The 22,749-nt window shown below is 39.8% G+C and overlaps 1 protein-coding gene across 4 annotated transcripts in view; it reads right to left on the bottom strand.

The window, feature by feature from the left end:
* Positions 1–960: 960 nt before the first annotated feature.
* The window catches only part of LOC111270143 (GTP-binding protein REM 2), a 31,921-nt gene continuing 10,132 nt past the window's right edge, over positions 961–22,749 (bottom strand). Inside the window, exons 3-6 of one of the 4 annotated variants that reach the window (XR_002686160.2) lie at positions 21,281–21,542; positions 6,150–6,556; positions 5,196–5,337; positions 961–4,886 (exon numbers count right to left, since the gene is read on the bottom strand). Coding sequence is in view for 3 of the 4 variants with exons in the window: in XM_022850208.2 (XP_022705943.1) it covers positions 6,159–6,556; positions 21,281–21,542 (660 nt within the window). In the remaining variant the exon portion in view is untranslated. Of the gene's footprint in view, positions 5,338–5,705; positions 6,557–21,280; positions 21,543–22,749 lie in introns of those variants that run through there. The other 3 variants (XM_022850208.2, XM_022850209.2, XM_022850207.2) reach the window with 3 other exon arrangements.

Raw genomic sequence — 22,749 nt, 5'->3', positions numbered from 1 at the left:
CCCTAGCGACACCTCACTCTTAGATATAAGTTAAATGTTATTAGTGTACATAACAACTCAAGCCACTGTGTACGGTTACATTGCAAGCGTATCACGGAAGCACGAGTTTCGGCGCTCGAACCGTTGTAGACCATAGATTTGTAGAGCAACAAATCGATACAAGTTCCTCTTCCCTAGTAAGACGTTGCGTTACGCTGCAAGATTACCGACTGTTACTGGTTGAGACGTTTTTAACATCTGACGACGGCAGGCCAAGGAGCCTGTCGCCGGTAATAAATGATAGCAGTGCAGCGAATGCGACACGCCTACTTCGTTATACGTGCATATGATATTAATATGCACAGAATAATGTCCTAGCATAGGCTGAAGAATTCGATGGCGTGTGAGACTCACGGCAGAACGTACGAAATAAAAATTGTAAATATATATGTTGTGCTGCATGCGCATCCATGTAAAACGTTCACTGGCCCTGTAAAATTGAAAAGCCCAACATTTATTTGAGTGCAGTAAGGTATAAAAGTAGACTTAGGCTCGTAATCTATGGATACCTGCTCGCCGCGCTAAAATGGCGGCGTTTATAGAATCGATGACTGCATGGATTAGCAGTGTGAACCGAAGCTGATCGCAGGGTCTTCAGTCAACTCCATAACATCACACCCGACCGACCCTTCAAACATATTACGTGTGTGTCGTGTTAAATGATATTAGCGCTGACTAAACGTAATAATACGGTGCATTGCAATGAAAAGTCACTTAGTTACATCAAACTTGAAACTTCGTAGTTTCACTCACATATCCAGCGCGGCAGTTTTTAACTATCCTGTACGACATGTATTTCACAGCTTCATCTGTGTTAGTTCAATTAGAGAAAATAGGATCGCTTTGGGCCTCCTAATCGATAAAAATGATACAACAGCTAATAATATCCACGTATCTGAGCAAAACAATGAAAACAATACATTCAGGTTGACGGGTATAAAATCTATTTTATTTGAATATAGAACTACACTTCGGTTCTTGATATGTCAAATCTGTGATTATTTTTTTCGTCATTATTATTACTATCATCATTAATGCAAGTTGTATTATTGGTATACGGGTGTTTTTTTTTTTTATTGTTTTGTATTGAAGAGACAAAACTCTACTTCGAGTAAACGCTATTTTTAAGTATGTTTTTACGTGTAGGAAATTCTATGACTCTTTACGAGGCACCGTCACTCACCGGCTGTGAGCGCAATCTGCCTCGTGCGTTCAGCATCTAAAATTATCGCTTGTAGTTTTCGTTTTTTGTCATCCTCAGACCTCTCGCTGGCTACGTATTGCTTTTAAGAGGATGACAATGGGCCCGCTCGCCAGACCTGATGGCTGGCTATACCTCACAAATATTATAGTCGTCAGAAACGTATTCATATAATTGTCATGGCGATAATGGACGTCGTGCCCAATGGAGCTGACAAATATATAGAATGTACGGAAAATTATTAGACCTCTCCGTATAGTCCTTTTTCATCCTAAAAATTTTAAATCCTAATTTCGACAAGGTGCTAGTTCATGCTGATCGACGACGACAGCGTTACGCCAGCACCGATTACATTATGATGGATGAATTCTGTGAAACGTGACTTCGGTGACTAATTACGCCATAGCACCGTTATTTCGTTTGTTAGACATCTTCGTATCGTCATTGATCTGTTTATCTACAGTCGATGCTCTGTCTCGTCGTGTATAGTGAGGACACTATCTACTCGTTGATAGTTTCCGTTAATGATTTGGCCATTATTCCCTGTCGACTATGGCTTGTCATTATAGCCAATAGTACATAATAAATATAAGCGATCACGATCATAGGAAAATTAGCGGCTTCTATGACTCAGATCTGATATTTTAGCCAAGTACTTATCGTTAATAGAATTCGACTGCTACCTCCTCTTTCTAATAATGTTAGAGCGTAGATTGACTTTTTTTTTATTGATTTTGTTACTAAGCGTGTTGCTTGAAACACTTGAGGACAGTTGATTGATATCTGAGTTTTTGCTATCGATCTTGTCCGATTTAAACGTGTCCAGATTTCCTTTTTCAAAATTTATTTAGCGCTATTTAATTTCCTATCCGCACAGGTCGTACAATTGGCTGTTGATCAGTGAGCGGTCTGGCTGTATCCACTAATTACATAACGGTTATTTCAGCGCGTTTATTTATATATATATATAATCTTATTTTTTATAATGTTAAGGGCTCGTAAACAGGATATGGCCCCTGTCCTTTGTGCTAGCTAGCATGGGGCAGTCGAATGGTCGGTTGAATCTGGCCGATCATCAATAACTAATATGGTACTAAGCTAGGAGGCGAACGAATTTTTGCATCACCGCATTACAGCTTTTTGGGAAAATTTAAAGGCAGGCTAAGGGGCGCCTAGATAGTTTTCGGTAGAGTCTATCGTTCCTTAATAAATCGTGGGATGTTTGGAGCTAAATGGCAAAATCGCAGGATTGTTTTTCAGCCGAGTTTTAGTTAGTCGTCATCACCTGCATTTACTCCCCTTCATTCGTTCCCATTGATTTGTAGCCACTATTTCAATTTGACGACTTGTCATGATAATACGTAACTCGCATAAAATTTGTACGTACAAAAGCGACCTATATGCGCTTTGTTTTCATGCAAGTTTCCAGGCTTGTTATCTCCGAGTAGAACTTATCTTTTGGTTTTTGCTAGAACTGTGTACAAATGGTTAAAACTAAATCTATGATTTTTGAATTTGTCTTTGTTAAAATTGGCGAGACTGAGGGAAAAGAAAAAGGGAAGAATTAGCTGGAAATGTTAGATCGATCTGCTCGTTTACGATGAGTTAGCTAGAGCATTCGTTTCCATAATCGCTTTGTCTCTCATCGCTAAAGTAGCACCAGTGCACACCCTGTTTATATACTCTGAATAGCAGTATCACACATACAACCACGTCAATTTTGCCTGCCGTTCAGCTGTCTACAACAGAAAAAGCTCCGAAAAGCATTGCCCGCACAGATTTTCGTCCACCATCTAAATCCTAGTGATAGTCACTTTCCAGACTGAAAAACAAGTTAAATAAGAGGTTTATTATTGAGTGTTCGGTAATCTTTTTATTCTCTTACACTGAATAGCTCGATGTGTACACCCACACATCTACCACTCTTAAGAGATCCGTCCTTCCAGAAAAAAAAGTCAAGTGCGTGAATTTATAAATATAGTCGTTCCCTGAGTTATGCTTAGGCTTAGACCGTATGCAAGGATGACGATTCCTTAGAGCCAGACCAAGTTGGGAACCTGAGCAAAACTTAGACCGTTCTAATTAACAGCAACACTATTCATTTGATGCTCGATTAACTGTTGTAAACGTTTGTTATTGTTATTATTCGTGTTGATGTTTATCCTGTTACTACTGCTGTCTGCTCGTTCCTTGTGCCTCTCCGTTTTTCCCTCTGTCGCTCCCTTTTCATTTATCCCAATTACGAGCCGTTTCTGCTTTCGGAGTCAAATTCTGCAAACAAACTCTGCGTGGAAATTTCAATATTTGATTGTTTATCTAATTACAGTATATACATATCAGTTCAGAGCACATGTATATATACTGTCCGTCACTCATCCATATACGCTACGCTATCACCAGTAGCGACATCTCCTTAGTGGTGTCACTACCTTGATACAACGGGAAACAACATATTTGTAATTAATGACTCGGCGCCAATTGTATAAGTTTCAATAGGCAAGTCGTGTCGGGTGTTATAGCTTTTATTGAAGGGTAATCTGTTTATGCAATGGACTACACCACACTGGCGTGTCTTCGTATCCGTCCGAGCTTTGTCAGACAGTGTATCGAAGAAGCTACGCGAATCTGTGCTGAAGAAAGCGGGATGCCAGTGCCTTTGTTCTGTTTGCTCTTTTTTGTACCACGCTATGGGAATTAACTGCATTAAAACTTGTGTTGCCTGTTTGAGTTTTGCCATTGCGCATACGGAATCAAAGAAATGTTACAATTACAGTAGTTGGCTGATTTCACTACTAGTATTGCATACGGTTTTGGATGCATCCAACGAAAACGCCCAACGAAGTCCCTTCGAATTATCTGCTATACCATGAATGAATGACTTTGGTGTTTATTTACCTAAGATAAACTGATCCAGGGAAAAAAATCGTTTTTCTACCATGGTCTGTTCACGTCGTACCGGAAAAGCATCAAGTTAGTGTGTACAGACGCTTGTTATTTTTATAAAATGGTATTTCCCTGACAGGAAGCTGATCCTAGTTACACGAAGAGAACGTAATAAACGTTTTGACTATTCGACCCACCATCGTCCGTTTTCTGCCATCGGCATCTTGTAACTGATTAGCATACAGTAATGCTAGGTTTATCAGTGTACAGTTACCCATAATTACAGTGTCCCTGATGCTCGTTTTGGTTACTGAAAGCGACTGAAGGTTATCTTTCAAAGCTTCACTGGTGAAGATCAAAGTCTTAGAATTCGCGTGTAGTAGAGAATTACTGTTGCATACTCTTTTATGTTAATGCGCCTTGTTTACGTAGTTTTACCATTATACTGTGTCCATGATGCTTCTAATTAAAGCTGTCTTTGTTTACATTATAATTTCACTTAGGGTATATTTTTGAATATATGAAAATGTTCACAGAACTGTGAACTTTATCGTCCAACTTATTTTTACGATACAACATTCGTTAACTTCAGCAGTGTTTTATTTTCTATCTAAATTTATGGCGCCTGCTATTGGTTCGTATTTTGTTTTTCTCCAAATTATATTAAGCTGTTACAAGCGAATCCATTAGACTTTGAATTTGAATAGGTTTGGAAGTACGCGTCGCTAGCAAATGAAAGTTGGCTGCTAAACACTGAAGTCCCCTGGAAGCATTTGAATTAAGGATAAGTTAGTTATGGAAGATTAGCGAGTCCATGACTAGATATCGGAAGCTGAAAAATACAAACGCCTTGCTGTGATCGATGACGCTTTCGAGCGATGCGTAGGTTAGTGTATAAGAGCTGTTTGGGCCAGAGCTGATATATAACGTAGGATGTTACAGACTTATAAACCAAATACTGAGATGCGAAAAAATGAATATAGGTGGATCCCTGTGAATCGAGTTCAGGCCAATTGTAAATGCTTGTGAAATTTGCAGAAGATCAAAAAGACAGTTCTCGAAGGTAACATACGGTTCAGTTTTGATCGCTGGTAGGAGAGGGACGAGACGAAAACATCACGTCGCCCTACAGACGCTTCGAGTTCAGTAGCAGCGTTGAGTAGGTTCCGACGGGAAGCGGCGGACGTACTTGCAATAGATATCAGGGGCATCTGCTATTACGAGATATTCGCAGAAAGTGAAGTAATAAATGAAAGTTATCTCAAGCTCAAAAACTCATAGACCGTTCGGATGGCACTCGAAAGCATTGATAACAATGCAAAACATCGTTGCCTCGATATCGGGCAAAAGAACATCGGGCAATGGCTACAATGCACTTATTCTCTCGATCTAAGTTCATATAATTACGGGGCTTTCCATACCCTAGAAAGCCACATAGTGGCCCATCGATAGAAAAATGATAGGGAGTTAACATATGGGAACGCGAATGGTAGATATATGGCTATGCAGAAGCTGGTAGAGCGCTGAGACGAATATGTAAAAATAAAGCAAACTATATCTAAGACGTATTAAAATATAATCGTACTAGCCCAATCAGCTCAAAATTTATTATATTTCAAAGGCTGCCAAATTCGCTTGAAGTAGCTTAATTTTTTTGCCATCATCTTTACCCTTTAACCCACATGTTAAAGAATATTTTCTCGTGGAAAAAAGCTCATAGCACGGCCATAACTCAAATGATTACCGCTACCGAATAACAGTGCTAGCTAAGTAATGAGTTGGCTCATCATCATTATAACCATTTGCCACAAGTCGATTTTTACGGTTACTGTTAGTTATGTTTAACAACATGTTGAGGTCACCTATATCTCAAACATCAGATCACTTGCGTTTGTCGTATAGTGACCACATTTGTCGATAGCTAGGCATCGATGTCCTTCTTTCTATCTCTATGTGTACCTATTTGAGAACACTATCTCAATTTCATCAGTTATAATCATCATCGTTAGTGTCGTTATAACCTTACATCTCCTCGTTAGAGTACGTGGAGATCATCGCACGATCGAGTTCTCACTGAGTCGCATTTGGTCCAAAATTTGTTGATGAATCCGCGCGCCTTGCAGGCGATGGAACGAGCCACCGAAGGTCGGTGGCCTTCCGCACTATCCGTCATAATTGGCGGAAAGGCTGATGTTGATAGGGATGCCCGGTGTCCATAGCCGTGTCCAGGCGTTGGTTCGGGACTGAGGGAAGCTGCCCGGGAGCGGATGATTGGAGGCACATCAAGTGTGCACCAGGCGGGCACGGAGCCGGAACGTTGCTTCAGGCGGATCTGTTTGAGGGTGCCAACAAGCAGCTCGTCTACGTTATGGCCAATACACGCAGATGTTTCGATAAACTTGCATTCGTACTTTTTCGCTAAGGACCGGCCCTCTGCAAAGAAGAAAGTGTCGACAAAGGCTCAAATTAGTCAGGACTGATTGTCGTAAAGAAATGTTTTAGATGACAATACGAATAAATGGTACATCCTTTGTTGAAAAAAGAGCTATCTGTGTTTTATATTCCTATATGTGCAGAAACAGAACTTAGAAGCTCGATATTAAGATTTGATTTTCGACAAGTTTCGATTACTACGAGTATGTCGCATTTCTAAACTAGACACTTTACGAGAGATGAGATATTTGTTTTTTCTTTCGACTTTAATTTTCTTTTGCGAGATTTGTAGATTACGTGGACCTATCGGACATGCGTGTTCTCTGTACAGACGCATGTACATTTGTATCGCGGAAACTACTCTAACCAGAACAGTCCCCTTCTTTCACATACCATCTAAGGTATTTTGGTGCAAGTGTGGTCTGGTTTTACATCAAGAGGTATCTGTAAAGCCATTGTTTCCTTATTCAGTTTTAAATAAAACTGTAGCCTTAAGAGGGAACCAGAAAGATAGGACATAGATAATAGCACGTTGCACTTTTATGAACGTTGGCGGCATAGTAGGATGACTACTTTCAAACTAGGACACCTGTCTGGAAACCCAATGCCATTTTGAACTACCACCTGAAAGTCGTATTTTATGCTTGCCTTTTATTACAACGGTTCAATTCGATAAAGGCGGCCATGATGCGTCTTGTCGTCCATCCACTTGCCTGCTTCGTCGCCAAAGCTAACTGGCCCGCGAAACAACCCCACTGCAACCCTTTTTTTTTTGTTGATGATAACATATTGCGCTGTAGCAACTCGGCAATCGATAAAAACATAGGCCATGGGTGCAATGCGAGGCACTTCTTCGAATCGAGAAGAACACTATGTACACCTAATGATCATATCGAAATGACAGAAGCAAGATCTATCTGCGCATGCTGCCCATAGAGCGATGATGGTATCCTAAAATATTTATACTTTATTTATATACAAAGGGTCAATTGACCCTTTTCAGTGCTTGTTGACAAAATCGTTGACTTTTAATTTTAGACAGAAAACTTTGAAGTTAGTGACCTCTCTGTAATCATTTACCCTAGTCTTGCCGTGCCCGAGGACTAAATCACTGAATTTGCGTAGTGTCAAGGTTAAATATATGCCTGCTGGATTTGATGGTTTCTGTCGACCTGTGTTCGCCTCAGCATCTGAACGGTGATTTTATATGAAACGGTTTTACAGCTCTTGCCACACTGTAGACGGGTGTAACATATTTTTTTTTTATTATCTTGGGACAACAAAAGCCTGAATACGAACAGTTCTCCTACAGTATTCACGTTTATTGTCACCAAGGGGTACGCAGCGTTCAGTTTAACGTTTTACACCGCATATTCAGGCCAACTTTATACGCACCATAAATACCGTGCGCAAATGTAGCCATTTGGTTGAGATCGAGCACATCTTTTTTCTTCACTGAGTCAGGACGTATAATTGAGGACCATGTAATGTTACATATACACTGAGTGACACAATATTTGTTTTGGGGTTCGGAATTATTCTTCTGTGAACGATACTACAAGAGTGTTATGTGGCGTACGCAAACAGGAACAGTGAAGGCTTCAGCACATCAAATGCTTCTCATTGTATTTCCGGGAAGCGGCAGACATGAAGATCGTTTCGAATACTCAGACTGAATGTAGGCGTGTTTGCCATGAGCCCATCTGAGCGGTCTGCAGTGTCCTTATGAAAAGCTTGTTTTTTTTAACTTGAGGTTGGCGCTATATCAAAAGAACTGTTTATAGACGATGATAGATTCGCACATCTATTTTTTTTTGATGAAAAGCGCCCCGTATATAATGGATTATCAAAAAAGTGTTGATCGTTTTTAAGACCAGATTGAATCGATAATTTTTGATATTTTTAAACAATATTACCGATGCTTTTCTGCTGCTTTCCGCTAGCACCATAGCCCCACCATTGCAGGACCTTTGTTGTCCCTAGGCGAAAAATGATCTTTAAGTCTCTCTAGTAAAACCAAATGAATACTATCAAGGAAATCCTGCAGATGCTGAAACAGACGATAGATAGCCTGATAATGCAAGATCGAGACTATGCGGTGCATGCATTAAAATTTCCTATCGAAGCTCTTTTAATTTTTGCCTGGTAGCAAAACATATATGTAGTCTGGCATTATCATAGTGGAACACGGCGCTTTTTTTCACTAGTTCAGGGGGATCTTTATCAGAAGCTTGTTTTAATGTTATTAGGTGTTGACACAGGTAATCTGAACGAATCATTTTGCGCGGCATTTCCTTTCTGATCTTATTGGTCAGGGCTTCGGCACAGTTCATGGAGCGCATGTTTTTCCTTTTTCTTTGCGTATTTTCCTATGTGGTCCATCTTTGATCGCTCACTTTCAGCCAACTGCTTTAGCAACAGTTCGATCTTGTTGTATTTCTGTGGGTAAAGGGAAACACGGTCGAGTAAATCCATTGATGTAACATGCTTTTTTTTCTAATGGTTTAAAGCTGTCTCGTTCTTCGTAGCTGACATCGCTACCCGCATATTAACATACGCAATAATTCCCTTTTTCGTAATGAATCGACCAATAGAGTAGAAACGTTCTTCATATCGGCATCTTCACAAACGCAAACGATAGACCATACTCAGCTCGTTTCTTCTAATAATTGTACCTCGATAACAAATAGCGTCATTTTCTTTAATCGCCACATCGTGACAAAATTTCAAAATCTTTGTAGAAATTTCACCTACACATTTCGATAATTTCAGCACGTATATATATATTTGTCCGCGCCTCAGAGCGAGTGGCCCCGAGGCACTTTTTTCCCGACCACGAATTCAACATAGCACTTATGGCTTCACTGTCCTGCATTTTGATAATCTGATAAAACTACATCGAACTGTAGTTCCTGTTGAAAATGTTTACCTAAAGCTAGACGGGTCCACGCTTTGTCCCGGCACTGTTCCATTATGAAGTACATCTTCCTTGTGGCGTGTTGCTCGTTTATCAGTTCGGTAATCCATACTGTTTCACAACAATAAGCGGTCACGCTTCTCAACAGGTCCGCTTTAGAGTAATGGCAAATTTTATCTGTTCTGTCATTGTCTGTTGGCGTGTGTTTGCGTTAGATTTTTCCAAGTTTTCGATTGTCAGTGTTACGTCGACTATCTGTTTCCACTGGTGTTTCAATGGCTCTATTTGCGTCTCTTGAGCACACGATTCCAACCGTCAATATCTATAGGCGACAGCTATAGTATAGATTTCGGTGTGTGTAATATATGTAGTTATTACGTATCTGGCTACAACGTTAGAACGGTAACTTTTGTGTAAATATTTTTTACTTATAGTTCACTTTGTCACGTAGTAAAGTTCTGAACTTTTGAATTTATAGAACAGCTCAATTTAAGCACATTGAACTGCTATCACATAGTTTTAGTAGAGTGGAAGTGAACAATGCAAGTATTAGTAATATATTAGACTGAATGTAAAACTTTGCTTGATAATTTACCGGAAAAAAATCCCGGCTCGTCTCTTCAATGCTTCGATCAGAAACGGCTTTGTTCTAAACGTATCGTCAGAGTATGCCAGCTTGAAGTAGATCCCTTCCTCGATACTTTAGCGGTTTACACAGCTTTTTCAAGTGGGCCTTGCTGCGAGCGACGTGTATTATGTATAGAGAAACATTAAATAGCAGGAACTTCAGTTTCTATTGTATTAGTCGCCCTTCTTTCGAACCAACTCGGTCCAGTTGATACGCTCAGATATAGTAAGGATTTTCTATTCGTACACGCACCTAGAGAGTAGTTTTTTTCAGACGCAGATTGCGGCTCTGTCTGTTCTACGTGGTTTATAAGTTTGTCCGTTCATGCTATTTGCTATGCATAGGGTTATTTGGATGTGACACATTACGCATTAAGGAGCACTCACTCGGACCTATCAGCTGGCTTCAGTCGCTGTCAAATCAAGTTGTTTTTGCAGACGGATATACATGTCTTTCGACCGACGATGCTGACACAGAAATATTTGATCATTCCGCTAAAAAAACATCAAATGTAAACAATTGAACAATAAAATAGATTGTCATTATTTTTGCAGTTACTTTAGCAGGAGCTGAACCGACTTGAGATTTTTTTAATTTAAGCGAATTTTAACCGAAACGTTAATAAGATCGGCCGTTGACCGATCTCTGAGAGAGGAGTATGATCTGAATCGGTCTTCCAGTAGACGTTGCGATTAATATAGCCAACTAATCTGCTTATTCATGTTAGGTAGGAAAATCGATTTCAGGTTTGGGTGCGTATCTATTCAACTCTTCATGATCTATGGATTGTTGTCAGGAAGATCCGTTACGCAGAACAGTATGCTAGGTTTCTATCTTTCAAACGGCATTTTGGTCTCGACAACTGAGATTTACGCATGTAGATATTGTATTGCTCATGTTCGACCCAGCTCATCGTGAGCAGAAGCAACTTTCCTATTTAGGCTCCCATGTTGCTACATCGGATTTTTTGCCTTTCTTACGCCGGAGTATCACTTTTATCTATGGGAAGATTGCTGCATCTATACTTAATCAAAATCTGTCGATTAGCGTAAAGAAGGGACGTCAACAAAAAAAGGTTCGATATTTTTTGGAAAAGAGTGCAGCGGATATCCCGGAAAAGAAACAAAATAATAAGTAAAAGGTCAGTCGTATTAGATGCCGCAACTTTTCAATTTAGACTTATAAAAAATCCACTCTAAAAATACGCTAAAGTAACGCGGAACGCATTTTCACCCTATTATCAAGTCAGCAGAGTGAGCCCCTCAATTGATTTTTGACCATTTTCACTCCAATGTCCATTTTAAGTATAGGGACGTGTACTGCACTCTTACTCAGCACCGTGGAGATCTCTCGATTGGCGTCGAGAAAAAACATCCTTACATAGAATGTCATGTTAAGTTTTCAACTTTCGGTGGACATTTTTAACCTTTAAGCTGAGTTTTGGGTGTAGGGGCATACATTGTATTTTGACTTGACTTGGCGAAGGCTCTCGATTGGTATCAGTAGCAATTACCCGCTGCATAGGCCTCCATGTAAATATTGGGCTACGATATTCTCAATAGAAAACAAACAAAAAACGTACTCAAAAAAAAAAAATAGCCCACTTCGGTCTCTATAACGTTTTCACGGATATGAAAAGCGAGCAATACGATGGAAGCACCAGCCCAACATGACCATGTTGAGGGATCGATCTGTGTCAGAGATACAAACAAAGTAACAGATACAGATTTTTAGCAGTATATACATAGAAACGTAGATGGATAGAGGCGCGATTCGTTTGATGAGATATTAATGTGACTGCATAAATAGCCAAACAGAGAGAGGTGGAAATTGAAAGAAATGAAAAAAAGTGAAGCAAATGAAAACTTTCTCCACAAGCCGAGTCAGAACTAGTATATGTTTGCAATGTCGTTCTAAGGACGGCCGTCGGCCTTCTAATGTAATCTACTCAGTGACTTTGTTCCACATCGACAAAATATTTACTTTTTCAACGTTCAGACTTTCAGCCGCCATTAATGATCGGCGTGCACACTCGATGAAGGCCTGTCGAACTGTCGTTCCGCGTCGCATATCGTTCTTCATACTATGTGCTATGCCTCGTTTAAGATTCAGCGTTGACTGCTGCGGAGGCAGCGCTTACGATATCATCATGTATTCTCTATGGCCGCCATGAAAAAGAGATTCGTGTGTGACATAAAACATCCGATGTTTCATACCTAAGGTGTTCATGCGATACTGTATGAGACTTATTGCCTGGTACTTCGCTCACATAGAGAAAAGAAAACAGTAATTTACCGAATCCTTCTGCACAAACAACAATTCGATAGATTCCTGAATCAATATGAAAACTCTCATTCTTCGACGTAGACAGCTGTAAGAAGCATCCCGGCAATTTTGTTTAGGTGTTGAGTCCGAATTGCCTCATTGAGGAAGAGGGCAATCTTTGAACTATTGAAATTTTATAACTAGTAATAATGATCAGGATATGTAAGCTCGTAGTGTTATTAGGTCCGCCATGTGCATACCAAGAGAAATACCGAATTTAATACGGAATTAGCTAGCAATTTGAAGTCCGTTAGACCAGACGTAGCAACCTTATGAGACGTAACGAACTGTATCGTTTACAGGTTTTCATTTCATGAATACGTATATATATATATATATATATATGTATATATATATATATATGTATATATATATATGTATATATATATATATATATATGTATATATATATATATATGTATATTTATATAGTCACATACGAATTGTCTCATATTCCAGTATTTGTTTGCAATGCAAAGTTGTTTTTCAAGTTAGATCCACCACGCAAATGCGAAAAAATGCTCGACTTAGAAGTTCTTGAGACAATTCACTAAGTTGTATCATATTCGCCGCACCTCAGCATAGTCTGTATAGTAAAAATATTTCCTGTCCCCTAAAATGCCCCCCCCCCCCCCCAGAAAACATAAGTTTTTTTCTTTCATATATATATTCATATTGTATATGAATAGAATATATATTTATATTATATATGAAGTTATATTCAAACTAGCATTCGTGAATAAAATACGTATGTGTGCGTATTTCGAGAACGAAAAGAATAGGTTAGAGTTCTAATTGCGTTGTTCGTAATCCCGGTCGTTAAATCTATACGACGGACCTGTAAACTCGGATTGATGGCATGGTTTTACTCAATGCAGAATAGCATACACGGATACGCGTACGTTTTGGTTGCGTTTGGTCTGCGTGCAATCGATAGAAAAAGATTTGAAATATTTAGTCGAAGACATTGGCATTTCCGAGAAGGAGCTCATTTCATTTTACAAGGAAAAATACTAAATCAATAAGAGCTATAGCGTAGGTCTGTGTATGTACGAACATGTGGAACATGCAAATAATCCTTTCCAATTCTTGGGCTAACTTCGACAGAGTTGTCGTAAAACAAAACCCCTTTTTCTGTAGGCTTCGCCTCCTTGCCTCTATGTATCGAGTTCTTATGGCTGGAAACGAAGTCTATCTATGTTCGACTTCGAACCTAGGTTACAAGGTGTCCCTAATATTAGCACGCGGATACGTTTCCTTTCAAGTTACAACTTCTCTCTCACAGGGAATCCGCCCTTTTCCCTAATTTGCATGAACTGCCCGATCGTTTTGTTAATTCTGATGCCGTTAAGAATCGCTTTTCATTCGGGGTTGATTTTTCGAAAGCAGTGCTTTAATGGACTTCGGTGCTTACAATCGGATCCAAATGTCCGGTGCCTGAACTTCTAGAGGATTTATTTATTCTAAACGCACTAAGTGTGCAGTACAGTCTAATATCTATTTAATTTTTTTTTTTTAATGTTCTGAAAGGAATGTATCGCCATCGCTGGTCCTCAGAATTGTATTAAGAATTTCCTGCATTTTTGGGACTAAGCAAATTACGTTTTTAACGAAAATAGTCGTCCCATATTAACCTCTATGGAATCCGTTGCATTATTCACAACACTTTTCCTTTTCTTTATTCAAAAATGTCTTTGATCCATTACACTTGGGTCGTAGATACCTTTTGGATGGAAGTTAAGTTTTAGCCTGAGCGCTGGCTGCATCGCTTAGATCTTAAATTGTCATTTGTAGACTTCTGAAACCACTCTAGAAGGTATCGTTTAACGATCACGTCCTCTTCACAAATGCCCTAGGCTTTTTTGGCAGCGTTTGGTGAAAGGCATCGTAAAGTAGGCCTCGAAAATGTACCTTTCAGGGCTAACCATGGTGCATAATTTGCTCTAGAAGTAAAAAAACAATGTCTAACCTTCACACGCAGCATCTTTGAATGATAGCTTAATTTAGCTACGGAGCTAAATGGTAAAGGAAAGAGGAGAAGTAAAAAAGAGAAAAAAACTGAAAAGCTAACTTAATAACAACGATTTCGATTATGATTAGAGAACAAGCAACAAGTGAAATCTAACTTCAACTGTGACATCTTACCGTGTCGCAAAACAACGGGTAAAGCTGCGTGTTTTTTCCGAAAGAAAATAACTCAATAAGTTTCGATACATTGTTATAGCTATGAAACAGTTCATGACCAGTTTCTCTGCCGATTGTAAGTTCCGCCCGTTTATACACGTTCGCCGAATTATAAGCCGTGATTAAAAATTTCGACTTAGAATAGGCGATTACAGCTCAAATCTAGGCCTTTAGTCTACTGAACGAGACGGAACTAGGCACGATTGTCTAGAATATTTCTAGCAAATCATCGCAACGTAGCTCCCGTCAACAACCGCTCAAATGGGACAAGTTCTTCTATTCCAGGACTAGATAGAATAAATAAATGCTGAATTCAACTCAAAGAGAGGGTTCACATCATGGCGCACTAAAGCTTGGATTCTAAAATGTAATTTAACACGTGACCAATATCTTATAGGTCCATAATGTATTTCGTATGTTTAAAGTGGCAACTTCAATCGACAGTGCTGTTTATTTATCGTGCTTTATCACTTGCTAAGTAAGTAAATGCTAGAGGACATGTATCTTCATTTACCCAGAATTTATTGCATGACCTGTTCCAGGCCCTGCCTAATTAGCAAGGCGCATTCCTCAGTTGGATACCTGAAAATCTCTATACAATTTCCCAGAGTTGTGCCCTTTGTTCACAACCTGCTAGTATACCGGGATTAAATCATACTAGAGCTAGCCAAATTGAGTCCCGTAGAGTAGCGAACTGGGGGGGGGGGGGATCTTGAGCAACACGGTGATTACATAGAACCGGGACTTGTGGATACAAGTAATTTAGGCTAGTTATCATTTATTTTCTAAGTTATTCTTATCGTTCGTACCTGCGGGTCTGAATTAATTTTTATTGGTTTCCCTCAAAGGTTGCATTTGGAAGGGGATGCAAAGTCGAAGTGTATTGAAGCTTCATTGAAACCAAACAAATATAATCTTGATTCTATGAATGATGGATTTTATTTTAATTAATTACTGACGCGTGTTTGTGACAGCTTTTGGCGCAACAGTCAACAAATCGTGAGAAATGTTTTCAAACGAGCTTAATGACAGGGCCAATATCGGTGTGAGACTCACTAGACAGATAATTAGCAGCAGTATGAAATAATACAGGCGATCGAAGCCAGCGCAGACGCTTACTTTGAAACATAATCGTGCTTGGTTAGATTCTATAGATTCTTTCACTGCCTAAAACTATCACTAAGACGGGTATTAATAATGATACATTCCGTGGGAAACTTTTTTTACGTGGACGTCAGGTTCACAGTCTGAAAATCGTGTAACCTGGGCAAGGTGTCCCGCACCTATATTGTATCTGGGAGCCTATTCAAACCATTGGCCATAGAGGTGATATTCGGCCTTCAAGGTAGATGTTGACATGATTTGACATGGGCTACAGTCATTCCTGCAAGACAGCTTTGCATAATGAACCTGTCTTGTTAAACCTATTTAAAACGGTAAAAAAAAAAACTAGTATAAAACGAGAGACGCGTGGGAATCGTACTTCATACGATTATTATTGACAATAGACAAAGTGATTACCTTCGACGGCGGTACAATAATGTCACGTCCACCTGTGTATTTTTCACGATTCCAATTCAAAACCAGTACAAGGATGCAAGCGAGAAAGTGATTAATATAGAATGGACGCTAAAAGCTGGAAGTTATTGAGCAGCTGAGAATTGCCCCGCGCAGAAGGCTTCGTCCTGTCGAAAACGTAATTGCTATCTCTATCGAAACACTCTCGAATAAGTTATTAAATTAGAGCAGTAAATGAAAGTTACCGTTCTGTCAAAAAAAAGGATGATCCAATTAAATCATAGTGTATACATTGTTGAAACATAATATATAATATATTAGATAAGAAATGGTAATACAGCTGTTTATATTTAACGAAATTCAGCTATGCGCTATATAAATTATCTCATTAGTTAAACCCTATCGCTACCACCATTGTTGCCGTTGTTTTCGTATTTATAACCACGTGCCCACCCATCAAACTCTGCTGCGTGGATCCAATAGAACCTTGAGGCGACCTGTTCGCTCACGTCTGACCCGCTTTTGAAGTTGCTCAAGCTACGTAACATATTCATTACTTTTAGAAAACGAGCATTTACAAAACAGAATAGTCTGGCCATAAGAAGGATGTTCTCCAAGGTCTAGCGGTGTAAACCAGCAGAGGACGTATCTTACTCGATCTGTAAGAAAAGCTCGAGCTTCAATAATGCAGCGACCTATCTACAACATACTGTTTTAGTCACATTAAGATACTGCATACATTGAAATAGGATGTTGGTTAAAATGAATTTGAAAAAAGTGGGCGTCATGTTATCGCCCGCTGCTTGCTAGTTTACTTCACAACATTAATACCGTACTGGCGAGCTTTATTACTGTCGACAGCGCCTGCTGCCAACACCAACAGCTTGCAGGTAATAGACCATATATAAAGATGCGTGATCGACAAAGCGGTTTAGGCCCAAGTGGAGCCGAAGTGAGGGAAGCTATCTGCTGTGCTACAGCGGCGATCATTTATCTGGTTGTAGCGGGCCCATTGTGACGACCTTAGTAAAAGTATATACGGCATAAGTTATTGCCGATATCGCAAGAAATGCTCATCGAAATATTGGCATTGTTTGTAACGGTCTTGATGCACAATAGTTAGCGTATGGGGTTGGACTGAATCAACACTTTAAAAGAGCTTTAAAAGACAAACGGAATCCTATAGCAAGTTCTATAGCATTTTTTTTGCAACTTATGAATATGAGAAGATTTCGCAATCCACCCGCCGATTCGATTGCTTGAAGCATCTAATTGTTGTACATCAAACGTCGATCCACAAAAGCGAACGCTGCGTATGTTTGTCGATACATTAGTAACACGGAACGCAGTCAGCGAAACGAGTTTTTGCAAAGTGGACCGCGCGTGACTATTTCTGTGCGTGCGTGCGTGCGTGTACGAGGAACCTACATATAAATATCAAAAGGATGTTTGCTTGATGCGACCGGCCTTGAAGCTCTTCGTGACGATAATCAACACCAATACATTCGAAATGCAAATGTATCTACCTAGCTGTTTATGTATATATATGTATACACAATGTAGTGAAAGGGATTGCTGGACAATAACCATCTCTCAAATGTATCGGCGGTACCGGTCGTACTTGGCATAATTGTTGGCGTGATGTCCGTCCGGCAGCGTGAAAATTTGCCGTTGCCACTATAAGCATACACTATGCCCAGTAGTACTCTTCTCCAGTTAACTCGTGCAGCGCACGTACTTGGCTCATATGTTGCTATATTATACGTTGCATGTGTATAAAAATTAAAGCAATGAATAGCTTTTCAGGGCCTACCCATTAATAGCAATAAAGAAAACTGGTCAATAATGTAATAGTGAAATCGTTGAGGGAGATCAACCCCTACCACAGTGCTGTATCTAAACGGTATACTTTTTTTACGGACCGCAACTTGCCTAACGTTGAAGAGCATGATACTTCCTTCTACTTACATTTCTAAAATAAGTTATTGCCATGTGCCACTTATCGACTGCGGCTTTTGTGCACACGGACATCTTTACAGCATCTTATCACTACCGATAAAACCTTTTCCCAATCATATTCACGAAATTATTTCACAGAGCTATTGGGAGCAATTGATTGGATCTTTGAGCTTCTGTCGTGCACTGTTAGTTTGTAAAACATTTAGCATGCAACCGCGTTAAACTTTACGATTTCGTGATCTTCTATAATCTCTAATGATCCATGAGATTTTGCCCTCTAGATTGTGGTTCATCCAACATCGGAATAAAAAACAATTTGATATTCTATAGCTAAGTACGTTTTAATCTTAAACACTGGAGATATCAAGTCATAGTAATCAAACCAGCTACCAAAAATACAATCATCTTTAGAAAGTTCGACAGAATGTCACTTTCGCTTTTAGGTTTTCTCTCGTTCTATTGTGTAAAGGGGTTATAGTGTACGAAAATAAAGCCCAATTGTATCATTTAAAGGAATACGATGTCTGGCATTCCTATAGCGAAATTGTTTCAATTTTCCCTTTAAAGAGTACCGTACGGCACCACTATTAGTCCACAGCTTCATAGTTAATATCTTAAAAAAAAAAACGTTGTGTGAGTAGAAATGTGTTACAGATTCATTAAAGATTGTTTTGAAACAAAGATAGATTTCGAAAAACAGAGATGGCCTGGAGGGCTTAAGAGGTTTATTCTAGAATTTCAGTTTGCAATCGGAAAGTTCGAAGATAGGCCGTCTAGGATAGGGCTAATACACCTCCCTGACAATATTCAGTAGGTCCAAGCATTTACGGTTGACGCCCTTACGACGCTCATTGCAACGCATTACGGCCTGATACACTGCCCCCCAGAACGTTTCGAGCGAGGACACACGAAAACACTATAGCAATAATATCTATGGCCAGCCAGTTAGTCACCATATAGATACAGGCCCCTGGCGTTGTTTGCATCTACTTACGAGCAAATAGCGAGCTTTTTGCGACTTTGTGCGGACGAAATCTTTCGCAACAGGACGGTCATGGCCACTGCAAAAAAAGCTTCTTGCGGAAGATTGGTGTAAAACTATGTAAATATCGACTAATGCTGGCCTTTATCGAGCTGTGTAAAAAAGATTGATAAGAATTGGCGCACAAAGGCAAACAACATTCTAACGGCCGTCTTTCCTTACGATCTGTGTGATATGTAAATATTTTCCCGCCCGATGCCACATAGGGTTGCCCGTCCTGCCTTCCCTTCTGCCTTTCGGGGATCTATGTTTTCGTTTTCAACAACAAGCAATAGAGAAATTGACACACATTTTATAAATGCATAATGTACACAAATGATTCATTCACAGTCACATGATGACCAACTACGCAAGTCGCGAACTTGCAGTTGAAATAAGTAGTATTCGGTACGTGCAGTCTGTCGATTGGCCATAGCAAAGAAACATCGTATAAACGTCATTTAGTCCACTAACCGCGGGCGCCCATTGACAGCTTGGGCTTGTCGTCGTGCGGTTGTTGTTTGCGAGAAACATGTCAATCGCTTTATACGATATATTTTACTCAAACGTCTACCCTTGTTTGTTCAACTGCTACTTGATAGATGAAATTAAATAGAAGCTGATCTTCTGGTGAGGAACAGAAGCTCGAGTGCTACGTAGATGATGATGCATTCTAACATCTTCTCTAAATACTTTGGATGCGTCCGGTAGCAATTCATACAATGCAAGTGGACTGAGATCGGATCCGTAACCAGTCTGTCAACGAGACAAAAGGATCTGTGTGGCTGGCAGGTTTGCGCTGGAAATCCAAAAGTGTACAGCAAATTGCACAAAATGCCGTATAAAAATACAGTAGTTCTCTATATATTAGTTCGACAATTTTTAATGTCTATTGTATTTCTTCCGCTCGCAGCCTAATTGTATTATATCGTACATAATTAAGCAGATAGAGTTCTATAGACTAGTTGTTTGCCTTAACGGGAAGACCACACATGCCAGATGAGTAGTTCGCCATTGGGGAAGCATCGCTTTCAAGGCTCGCGTATATAAGTTTTCCAGTAGGCAGCCTGTTAAAGAGCACTCTCAAGATGTCCACGAGGCATATTTAATATATTAGTATTTTTTACCTAATATTGATTCACCTAAGACCTTTGTCGCAGTGTTTACATGGCATAACCTATTTAAATGTGGATTAGTCTAAAATATATATTTAAATCATTTTCATCCTTTTTCTACCTCTCTACGTATAGGTACACTACAATTGGTGGTGCATCAACATGTGCTGAGTCGTATACGGATACTTTCCGTAGACACGGTCAGCTAATTCACGACCAGTTAGAAACCGTTTATCTACCAGAGAGCCATATAACATCGTGACACAAAAGTGCCTCCACCTGCACGGACTTTCAGGTTATCTCGCATATAGCCTGTACTAAATACGCGCAAATGGGGGATACGAAAGAACAGGCTAGATTAAAGGTTATTGACGAGAAGGACTTGTAGGCTCTATTCAAGAAAAGGGCAAAATGAACGACCTTTCGTACGCATTTGCAACCGAAGTCAGCGAAACGTCGAGGAATTTGGAGGGGCGCACCTTGGGCGACGAGCCGAAGGGAAAAAGCGGTGTTGGTTCCGGACGAAAACGGAAGTAAACATCACTGTTCCATTTGTTGAAATCAACTCGGCTACTGTCAGCCGAATCATTATTCAAAGGAGTAAGAAAACGTAAAGCGTTTGGAGTTGCTGATCCAGTTCAAATCCTTGTCTAAAAATAGCGCGGACAATAATAATTTAGCTAGTTCGATGCGTGACCGTATTCTACAATACGGAACAGCTCCATACACAGCTGTCCCTACGGCTTTTTGGCTTTTTTCTTAGTAGAACGAATAGGAAAAACGAATAATCTCAATAAAATACATTCTGGTCGATCCTCGCAAATATACTACGAGCTAGCTCACTGTTACAGCCTATTCACTTTTCCAATTTCTAAAACTTATATGAATATTCGCAGTAAGTGTTCGCGGTACTCAAATGTGGTACCTCTAATATTAGCTATATTTTATTAACTAACTTGATTATGTATCAACTCTCTACTCTTTGTAATGAGATTCCATCTATCTACAATACGCTTGTTTCCTTTTTGTTGACAAGTTAAGAACTGTTAATAGCTTACCTTCTGTTGATACGCATCTTTTCCTAGCTAGATCGGCCTTATTTGCTGCTAAGATGACGGCTTTGGTGATGGGCCTATTCAGGAGGCCGCCTAGAGTCGCAGTAGCCGAGGATCTCCGTCGACCGACACCTCCGCCCTTCTGATGTCCGCATAGAACTCTCAGCTGACTAATGGTATCCTCGGCCAATTCCAAACTTTCCCTGTCCGTGACGGAATAGACGACCACAAAAGCGTCTGCCTCTTCTAAGTGTTGCTTTGTTACCTGTGTGCGACAACAAAAAATACCAGTTCACCTTAGAGGACCATCGTGAACAAGTGTTCCCGTACGATTCTTTTACTTTCAATTGTAGTTAATAAAAGCACTGCTCTCGATATTATTTTATATATCCTGTTTTTGCTGATATTTGGTAGAAGCTGGAAAACATACGATAATAGAAATGAACAGGTACAGAATACAATGTGTATATGCACAAGCAGTTGTCAATCTCAGTAATAATAATACTTTAGTTTCCTAAATTGCGTATTTTCTTTCACTCCTTTCTTTCTTGATTGTTAATATCTGGTAATTTATGTAATTTATCTAGTAATAAATGCAGCATGCTCACTAGTTACGACGTTACCGTATTAACGCACTGAAAAAGATGGGCGTTAATCATCCAAATTATGTCGCCCTTCAAAGCCGAAAGAGGGAAAACATGTTAAGCGACAATTGTACATTTCGCAACCAGTCTAATCGTGCAACGCTTTCTATAGACTGTGATATTATATGTCTGGACTCCTTTCTACAATAAACATTGACCGCACAATGTTCCAGCTTGAAAAATGCGATAGAAACGACGACACAGACACAGACTTACCAGGCAGCCATGTTGGCCATTGCTCAGTCGATAACTGAGGACCCCTCTTACGATTGCAGCGTTCGCCGATCTGGCCCTCTTTTTGGCATACCGTAAAGCGTGGCAGCCGTATCCGTTACGTCAGCGAATGCAGCGCACTGGGCACTGCACGATATAAGAGTTGGATTTTCAGCAACGGTTATGCTTGCCAGCACCTATGGCAACAGATAAGCTAAGTACAACGTAAAGCCTCTCTTGGTATCATATTGTTTTTCGTGCTCAAACTGAGCCCTTTTTGCGCCGCGAGGTATCTTTGCCTATCTGCTCCCTACAAAAGTCCGCAAAAGGTGCAACGCCACAAACGCAAGCTAATCCGCCATATAGATCCTTTATTCATCTATATATCGAGTAACTCTAAATGGCCAAAATTCGAGGAGTTCTTCCACGAACCCAAGATGCAAGAAGTATATTTGATGCACACTGTCTAGCTTCTGGCTTTGTTAATCGGTGATTCAGTCGTACTCGTTACGAGACAGGGTCTTGGTGTTGGCTCTTTTCCCTCCTATAATTACTCAGGATAATGTAGCGCTACGTTTTACTAAGAGCAAAGATTATATTTTGCTTTTAATTCAT

Source organism: Varroa jacobsoni, unplaced genomic scaffold (assembly GCF_002532875.2).
Source record: "Varroa jacobsoni isolate VJ856 unplaced genomic scaffold, vjacob_1.0 scaffold_1449, whole genome shotgun sequence".
In the NCBI taxonomy this organism is placed as follows: domain Eukaryota; kingdom Metazoa; phylum Arthropoda; class Arachnida; order Mesostigmata; family Varroidae; genus Varroa; species Varroa jacobsoni.
This window is presented reverse-complemented; position numbering and strand designations above follow the sequence as displayed.